The following is a 9,787-nucleotide window of genomic DNA, read 5'->3' as shown; positions in this document are numbered from 1 at the left end:
GGTTGGTCGAGAGACTGCTAAGTCACCGGCTGTAGCTTCCCTGTTGGAGTGACCTGAGGCAGAGAACCCCCGACCTCCGGATTGATAGTAGAGAGCTTTACTCCTCGACCACGGAGGCCATTGTTATCCAATGAATGGTTCCCAGGGCGGCGGTATACATACTGGCCACCCTAATTATAAAGTGTCCGTTGCCACTTCAGCGTCCACCGTCCATTGCATGTCTCCTTACACAGCCTCGAGTTGTTTTCCCAGAATTTTTCCAGAAATGTATATTTTTTTTGAAGAACAATTACATTTCCAGATTATGAATCACCTCATTATAAATTCCATCATCATAAACAGAGAATATTGGAAGAGCTAGCAGAGGAATTAAAGCCACGACGCCTAGGTGGGAGCCCAACGCATTTATTCACTTAGCTACTATCTGGTCAACTAAAAATACTATACTATCACTCCCAGCAACCAAAGATTTCAAACATTGCCTGAATTTGCCATTAACTGTCACTAATGAATCGATCTGATATAAAAATATTTCTCAATATTTACCCATCTCTTTTCTCTACCGACTTTTTAAACTTAACAACATATCTCAAATTGGGGACGACATAGTCCCACTGGCTTCAGTCAGGCGAAACTCCCGTGAGGTGACACATAAAACAAATAATCATGAAGTCACCTATAGATATCAAAACACCTGTAAAACAATCATTATATATCCCGCAGGTGTTCATAATCAAATGTTATTAATTTACTGACAAATTAATAGCGTGTTGCTATGAACATTATGACATAACATAACATGATAACTGGATAATTCGATGAAAGAAAAACTAGGTTAAATAGGTTACATGGGTTAAGTTTATGGGTTAGTTTTTATTGCTTTTAATGGGTTTATTACATCATTGTTTCCAATCTATTAATTTTCAAATATCATTATACACGGTGTCCGGAATTTGTAGTACAACGAAAAACTGTTGAATATACGTCACATTAGAAGTCAATGTAGATAACTTTTATGTCAATAGGTACAATAATTTGACCGTAGTTCTAAAGCGGAACACTGAACAAATTGATACAAGACAATGCGTATTACGAGTAGGGTTGCCAGATGATAATTTGATAAAGGAGGACAGATGGGTCCAAAAAGGAGGATTTTCTGTAAAAAAAGGAGGACATTCAGAAATAAAACGATTTTTTCATATTATTTTACTTTATTTTAATTAGATTTAGCTGAGCTGCCAATTTCGGAAAGAGGTTCTTGGTTTTTTAACAAATAATTATAAAAATCTTCACATGTCATGTTTTTGAAGTTGTATTGAGTAAGAATTAAAGATTTAAGACTGCACACTTCGTCTATTCCTCTCTTTGCTCCACCGAGTATTGTAGGTACCTCGGTACCTGTCACAACTTACCTCGATGATAGGGGAGTTGTGACAGAGGGAGTAGTTTTTCTTTTTGTTGATTTTCTCGGAAACTGTAATACTTTTATTAATTTTGATAATTGTTTTGGAAAGGGAAGGAATGGTGCTACATTAATTCATAAAGGTCATTACTGTGGAACGTTTATTGAGCGAGATATATCCCTTAAATTGAAAATTGTCACAACCCTCCTCGGTCTCCCCTAATCAGTGAAAAAACTCTTTCCACATTTGCGTTATGTGCCCTTATACAAAAATAAAACTCGCAGATCTTGAGCAGTTCTACGAAACATTCAATGTTTTTAACACTTTTGAAGTAGATTGTCCACTGCTCGTGCAACTTCAAATCATAATATGCTTCATCTTCATCTGATTTTGATTTAAGAAATGAAATCAAGTTACGTAGTTCGTAGCTACGTGTCTTTTTAAAACAATAGTGCCCTGGTTGCCCACATCCACATCCACATGGCAGTCGTAAATAGAACATTTGGCGTCAAAGTCGTCTCGCCCGCTGGTAAAACACGGGTATTTTGCTGTTTTATTAATATTTCGGATGTTTAGCAAAAAGGAGGACTTACAGTAGGTAAGGGAGGACGGGAGGACAAAACATGGAAAAGGAGGACATGTCCTCCTTTTGGATACCATCTGGCAACCCTAATTACGAGTGAGTTCGCGAAAAATATTATTCCTTCTGGACCAAGATGTGTTGTATTGTTCCATTAACATTTCATTTAGCCGAGATACGTACACGTAGAGCGACTGAATATTGTCCTGGTGTCTTGTCCAAGCGCGTTTACATGTGGATAATGCGGTGGGGATAACATATCGTCCTGCAGAGATCTATCTCTAGGAAAATGTCTTGGTTCATTTTCTTGTCCTCCAAACTTCTGTCGACATTGGGACAATGTGTCCGGAGCTGGTTATTGGTTTGCAAATCCAGGCAATCAGGACAATTTTCCATAAAATCAAACATTTTCAGACAATAACCATTGTTATCATAAGACAAATCTTTAATTCCTTATTTTTTAACTGTAAGCTTTGGTGATAAAAATAACGTTTATGTTATAATTTAATGTCACTGTAAAATTTTGTAGAACAGATACAGAAATGTGTAGGATGCAGAACCACAATAAAATTTTTAAATGTACATTTTTTAATATGAATACCACACAAGAGTCCCAAATGCTCCCCGTTCGGTCCCAGTGGTACTATGGCATCCCTCAATGGGGTATCTTGTGAGGGTGAAGGGAAGGAGATGGATAAGTGGAAGGATAAGGTTGGTTGGTTCTTCAGATCTGGATAAAAGTTAGGAGGCTGCTTTGAATGAGTGTCCCGGTCTTGTGATCTAGGAGGTTTTGGTGCAATGCACAAATGTACATATTAAAGAACCACCAATAATGGTTACATAGTTAGTTACTTAAAAACTGAAAAAAATATGTGTAATAATATATTTAATTTAAATTTGTACATATCTTTATAAAATATATAATTTATTTAGTCCTAAAATTTGATCTTACCCTTGGAGATTTCAGATTTCAGATAAAACTTCATTATGACACCTGTTCAAGTTGATTCATCCAGTCAAGGTATGTTTATTCCTAATCTGTGATAAGCGGGGTATAAATATGAATGATTTACTTCAATCGATACAGTTTCAGCATTGTCTTGTTGTGTCTAACATAACCTCAAATCAACTAACAAAATGTCTTGCAAAATCTTCTGCCTAATTGTCGCATTGGCTCTCATTTCTGCTGCTTCGGCGACCGTAGTTCAAAAATGTAAGTTTTCATTAAATAATTTATCTCTAATAATAATCACAACTTATCACAGGTAAGCAGAGAGGATATACCATCAACTGTTTGCTTCAATTACAATCATATATCGTTATTCTGACCCTTGCCAAGATCTGCCTCCTGGTGTCCCCGATTTCAAACATTATCTTGCGCATCATCTTGCGCGTTCTCCTTCAATTTCTTATTTCATTCACCGGCTCTAATTGCCCAAACCATTAAAGCGTTTCTTTCTTAATTTTAACCGTTACACTTATATCAGCTTTGCATTCTTTCCGTCTCTCCACATTTTTACCACAAGTTTTCTCACACTTACGCCTCAGAGATCTCATTTTCGTGGTTGAGTGGTTATGATCCTTGACTAAGAATCAGGAGGTCGCGGGCACAAACATATTTTATTTGATTAATTTGTGCTATTTCACATTTTTTAATTTAACATTATATGTGTGTAATTGTAGATAATATCTGGGTCGTTGCTATAAATAGCTTTGGCTATAATTGGTGACCAGATCTGAATAGCCAGGTACTTTCCCACCTTCCTCTCCCCATCTCCTTCGCCTCCCCTCTAACTTCAGCCCCAAACACTTGGGTGCTGTAAGGACTCGGGCTGTTGGTTGAATTGTGAAGGACTCCCCCCCAGGCGAAGCGGGTTCAATCCTCTGAAGCTAAGTCCTCCATCATTGCACAAGCAAATTATTTGTTAATGACGTGTTTATTATTTGCAGGCTCCAACGGTCCCCAGGCCATCAGTGTGAACATCAAGGGATGTGAAAAGGAACCATGCAACCTGGTCGATGGGACTACTGCAATTATGGATGTCACATTCAAAAATCGTAAGCCTTATGTTTATTAACTAATTAATGGTTAGACTAGAACCCACAGTGGGAACACTACATGATATCTTATGCAATGAACTTGTACAGATCAACATACTTAATTCTGCATATAGTATTTAATGAACCTCAACATTTGATAACTCACTTAATATGATATATCCCAGCTCACAATAGTGCCACGCTGGTGCCCAAGGTACGAGCAACAGTGGGCATCATCACGGTTACCTACCCGCTGCCCGGAGATCTTCAGAACGGCTGCAACTCACTCCTCAACGGAGACAGCTGTCCGTTGGTCAAGGACAAACTGACTACTTACAGACTGGCCATGCCCATCGAAGGATTCCCTCACGCAGCGGCGTAGCTACCTAGGGGCTACGCGGGGCAGTGCCCCGGGGCCCTCAAGCTCAGGGGGCCCTCGAATCCTTACCAGAAATCTCGATCGAACTGAACTTTTGGAAATTTCTTCCATTTTCAAAATAAATTTGACAGGTTGCAACTTGCAACCCTACTTTAATCATGACAACTCAGTTGAGAGAAATTCAAAAGTTATGCCTAGGGAATTCCCCTAAATTCTTTCTGTAGGTTGGCAGTGTTTTAATTTTAAAAAGAAGAAACCCAGTGGTGCATTTAAACGCAAACAACGCCAAGAAAGAGAAGATAGTAAACAAAAAAAGTGGGTGTGTCAAGCCTACGCAAGACAGAAGTGAAACTTCTAGTATTCCTCTCTCTCTATTTTCATTTCATCATCTCTATTTTCTCTCTTAGGTTAGTTTGAAAATTAGAGGTTAAATAATTCAACGACGAAGCATGGATTTGCTTTTTCTAATATTTTCTTATAGATGAATGACGTTCGATTAATGTATAGTTCCAAAAATTTTCAATTTATTCACAAGTATACAATATTACATAAATAACAATATTACAATTAAAAATTACAAAGAAATTACAATGACAATTTACCAATCATGTGCCATTTTCATTGTCAATTTCATGAATATCATTTCCTAATGTCGTGATAATTGGGTTATGGTAACTAAAGTGCGAGATATATACATGAGCACTTAAATCCTTAATGAATCGTGCAAAAACTGCATCGATTGTTGTCCCGTGTCGGGAGAGAACGTTCGTGAGCGGCTCCCCCACCTCAACAAGCGCATATGGTGAGAGAGGGACAGTGAACGGTGAGCGGTGGTGGGGGTACCCGCATTTTCGTGTCGATCCTGACTCGGTTTTACTCCGTCCCCGAAAATCCATTACGCGCCTAAAGAAGTTTCACTTCAAAAATGCCTAAAATTGACAAGTTTTTTTAGTCAGCCTTCTGCAAGTACATCTGGACAAAATATTTCTATTGATAGTGACTCAAATAATGTGGTAACTGCAGTGTTGATTGAGAAGCCTACTGAAGAAGATTCGACAATTATTGCAGTTGGAGATACCTCCGCCGCCGATCATGTGAACGTGGATGATGTTTGCATGACACACATAAGAGCGGAGGGTTTGGAGGAACCACAGACCTCTACATTTTTCGAAAATGTGTACGACAAATCTTCTTATGACTTGGGAAACTTCACGAACAAAATATTAAGTGATAACAAAAAACGTCAAATTCTTAATATGGGGCCTTTACAGCCTTCAGGACCTTTTCCAACAGACATCAACCAGAAAAATAGGTGTTTTTCAAAATCGTACTACTTTTCATGTTCTAAATATGGGCCAGTTAATCGTTTTTGGTTGTGTTATTCCAAAATACTATACGCTGCCTATTGTCAACCCTGCTGGTTATTTGCTTCACATAGGAATAATGTTTGGTGTACGGGAATTCGAGATTGGAAGCATTTATCAGAAAGAAAACAACACAGTTGTTCGAGTGGCCATTCGGAAGCATGTGCTGTGTATGAATTTTTGAAAAAAAAAACGATATTACAAGGAACTTGAAAATGAAATGAAAAAATCATTTTATTTAAACGAAGTCATTGATACTTTTGCGAAAACTAAAGCTAGGAAAAAAATGTAAATATAATTGTTATTTAGTCAGTTGGTAGGCCCGACCTTCATATAATAAACCCTTGAATCTTCTCTATTTCGTTTTATTAGCCAAACCTACACATAGTATTAATTGTAAATTATGTTGTTACTGTTTAATATTTTTATTACCTGCCCTGCAGTCTGCAGTGCACAAAAAAGAGCTAAGTAGTTAGCATTTTTAAAGTGTTTGTATATTTCATATTTTTATTTGATAAAACCTAGTCAGTTTACATAGCAGTGGGGCCCCATTTTTTAATTTGCCCCAGGGCCCTTGGTTACCTAGCTACGCCACTGCCCTCACGTAAGACATTTATTCATTTCATGTGATATAATAACTGTGGACACATCATATTCTCAAAATATCAACAGAGTAGCAGAATAAATAAACAGAAATATGTTTAGTTAAAACTGTCCCCTTAAATCGGGAAAATCTTCCTAGTTAAGAAGTGAAATTTTGAAAGTGACAAGTGAACTGCTTGCTCTTGGTTAAAGTCAATACCACTAATAAATTATTACCACTTAGAAGCAAGTATGATCGTGTTCATCCTACACACAAATAGGACGCAATACAAATATTCCTATAGCAATATTACACATCACATAGCACTCTTTTTAGGGTGATTTGCCTAATACAAAAAAAAAATATTACATATGTGCCAAAATATATAGACACAAATGATAGTAAAAATTTTAAGCCGGAAAAACTTAACACAACTCAAGTCATTAAAAGTGATGAAACTAAAACTAGGTTGAATAGGTTTCGTTGATGAGGTTCATAGGATTTTTTCGACACTTTTAATGACTTCATCATTGTGTTGAATTAACATGGAACAAAAAAACAATAATAATGATATGTGGTTTCTTTGAGAAAGCTTCAAAAAATATTGAGCTTGAATATTAAATTGCATGTACTTCAGAAGGTGATGTAGAATCATTTCCTTTCACAAATTATCACCAGGGCCAGACCAGTGCAGGTGCAATTGGAGCAATCCGCTCCGGGCGCTGATTCCTAACACCTAAAGCGCAAGGCGCCATTTGGTTCAGGGCCGGCCCTCAGTGTCACTAATTTATTTCTGAACATTGTGCATACATGATGTGAAAAATGTGCGCTACGACCATAATCCTATTTAAATGTTACATCCTCTTACTTTTGTACCATGTTTACATTAGTGTGATTATTTTAAATAATTACAATATACTCTCCGTTTTTTCTACTATTATTTGCCAGACCTTGTGCTTAACCATCTCCTTATTAACTTGTTGATCGTCGAATCTAAATTATCGCCATGCGTCAGCTGATTCTATTTTCGTAATAATGTTTTTATAAATTGTCATATTTAACATACCATAAGTAGTTTCCCCAGAATAGCTAGTTATATTAAGATAAATGATTTTTTAATAGTATTCTTGAGTAATAGGAAAGGCTGGCGAACAAGAAGACAACCGACAGTACTGATATGTAATGCTTGCCTTTTATACTTCCAGATTTCCGTGGGTCTAGAATTCTCTCTGCTGGGAGACAACAACGAAGTCTTCCAATGCTTCAAAGTGGATTGTAAAGTCGTTGCTGCCTAAATACATATATATTTTGTATCTAAATTTAAGTTGTTATTAGAAATAAACATTTCATTAAAACAACTTTTTTTTTCTTATAGTGTGCAATATGGTAGTAAATGAGGAATACTTGGAGAATGTGGATGAGTTTGTGTATTTAGGAAGTATGTTTACGAGAGATGGGAAGGTCAATGCAGATAGCTCCATTAAGAGGAATATGAAAGCCAAAAATATTTTTGTTCTTTCAACTTCCAAATTAATAATTGAGCTACTCATATCGTTAACATTGTTTGTATTGTCTGGGCGAGGCAATGAATTTTAAAATGACGAGAGTCGCCGTGCAGTAGGTCCCTGGAATAGGTAAAAAGAGCCCGGCAGGATCTCCTTATATTGATTAAAAAAATCATCATTCCTATTAGCACTTATTTTAGACATGGGTTCGAACATTAGAAGCCAATTTTTCAGGTTCTATGGTACCAAACGGGCTGCAATTTTGTAATCGTGATAAGAATCATCAATCAAATGATATCAGTAACAAAATCTGCATTAGGTTGTAATTTGAGAAATATCATTATTCCTTCGGGCACTAAATTTGGACTTGGGTTCGAACTTAAGAAGCCATTTTTTCAGGATCTATAGTACCAAACGGGCAGAAATTTTGGAATGGTGATAAGAATCATGGTCGAAAACAACATAAGTATCAAAATCTAAAAAAAGGTTGTAATTTTAGAAAAATCATCATTCCTATAAGCACTAATTTCAGACTTGGGTTCGATCTTTAGAAGCCATTTTTTCAGGTTCTATAGTACCAAACGGGCTGCAATTTTTTTTAATCGTGATAAGAATCATGGTCTTAAACGAAATCAGTAACAAAATCTGCATTAGGTTCTTATTTTAGAAAAATCATTATTCTTATGGGCACTAATTTCAGACATGGGTTCGATCTTTAGAACCTATTTTTTCAGGTTCTATGGGGTCAAACGGACTGAAATTTTGGAATGGTGATGAGAATCATGGTCCGAAACGAAATCAGTAACAAAATCTTCATTAGGTTCTTATTTTAGAAAAATCATTATTCCTATGGGCACTAATTTCAGACTTGGGTTCGATCTTTAAAAGCCATTTTTTCAGGTTCTATGGGGTCAAACGGGCTGAAATTTTTGAATAGTGATAAAAATCATGGTCCAAAACGAAATAATTATCAAAATCTGCAAAGTGTTTTAATTTGAGAAAAATCAACATTCGTATAAGCACTTACTTCACACTTGGGTTCGAACTTTAGAAGCCATTTTTTAATGTTTTATGGTTCCAAAAGGGCTGAAATTTTGGAATGGTGATTAGAATCATGTTCCGAAACAAAATAAGTATCAAAATCTGCATTAGGTTGTAATTTTAGAAATATATTATTCCTATGGGCATTAATTTCGGACTTGGGTTCGAACTTTAGAAGCCATTTTTTCTGGATCTATTGTACCAAACGGGCAGAAATTTTGGAATGGTGATAAGAATCATGGTCCGACACGAAAGAATTATCAAAATCTGTAAAAAGTTTTAATTTGATAAAAATTAGCATTCCTATAAGCACTTATTTCAAACTTGGGTTCGAAATTTAGAAGCCATTTTTTCAGGTTCTATGGTCTCAAACGGGCTGAAATTTCGGAATCATGATTCATGGTCCGAAACGATATCAGTAACAAAATCTGCATTAGGTTATTCTAAAAGAAAAATCATGATTCCTTCGGGCACTAATTTCTGACATGGGTTCTTAGAACCAATTTTTTCAGCTTCTATGGTACTAAACGGACTGAAATTCTGGAATGGTGATAATAATCATGGTCAAATACGAAATTAGTATCAAAATCGGCAAAAAGTTGTTTTTTTAGAAAAATCATCATCCCATAAGCATTTATTTCAGAATTGGGTTCAAACTTTAGAAGCAATTTTTTTATAATAATAATAATAATACTTGGATGACTTTTATAGCGCCGCAAAAACACCTCAAGGGCGCTGTACAAACTTATAATACATTTCTACAGTGTTATTTCTTAACTATTTATGGAGAAAATATACAGTACAATACTTACCTGGTAGGTCACTTGAGATTAACACTTAATTAACATTATCTAATTGTTTATTGGTCTAATTTAGATACAGGATTTAGGAC

The 9,787-nt window shown here is 36.1% G+C and overlaps 1 protein-coding gene across 1 annotated transcript; it reads left to right on the top strand.

The window, feature by feature from the left end:
• The first annotated feature begins 3,085 nt into the window (after window positions 1-3,085).
• Window positions 3,086-4,405, top strand: LOC149413343 (NPC intracellular cholesterol transporter 2-like). The gene is made up of 3 exons (XM_089645457.1): window positions 3,086-3,196; window positions 3,934-4,041; window positions 4,209-4,405. Exons 1-3 carry the CDS (start codon window positions 3,121-3,123, stop codon window positions 4,403-4,405), a joined length of 381 nt encoding a protein of 126 aa, XP_089501583.1. The 5' UTR covers window positions 3,086-3,120.
• Window positions 4,406-9,787: the final 5,382 nt, after the last annotated feature.

This window comes from Hesperophylax consimilis, chromosome 22 (genome assembly GCF_061612785.1).
Source record: "Hesperophylax consimilis isolate HC1 chromosome 22, BYU_Hcon_1.0, whole genome shotgun sequence".
In the NCBI taxonomy this organism is placed as follows: domain Eukaryota; kingdom Metazoa; phylum Arthropoda; class Insecta; order Trichoptera; family Limnephilidae; genus Hesperophylax; species Hesperophylax consimilis.
Note: the sequence above shows the minus strand (reverse complement) of the source record. Positions and strands in the feature narration are given on the sequence as shown.

Coding starts and splice junctions, on each gene's coding strand:
- LOC149413343 (XM_089645457.1), top strand. CDS start 3,121: ATGTCTTGCAAAATCTTCTGCCTAATTGTCGCATTGGCTCTCATTTCT. Junction 3,197..3,933: donor GGCGACCGTAGTTCAAAAAT/GTAAGTTTTCAT, acceptor TATTATTTGCAG/GCTCCAACGGTCCCCAGGCC. Junction 4,042..4,208: donor GGATGTCACATTCAAAAATC/GTAAGCCTTATG, acceptor GATATATCCCAG/CTCACAATAGTGCCACGCTG.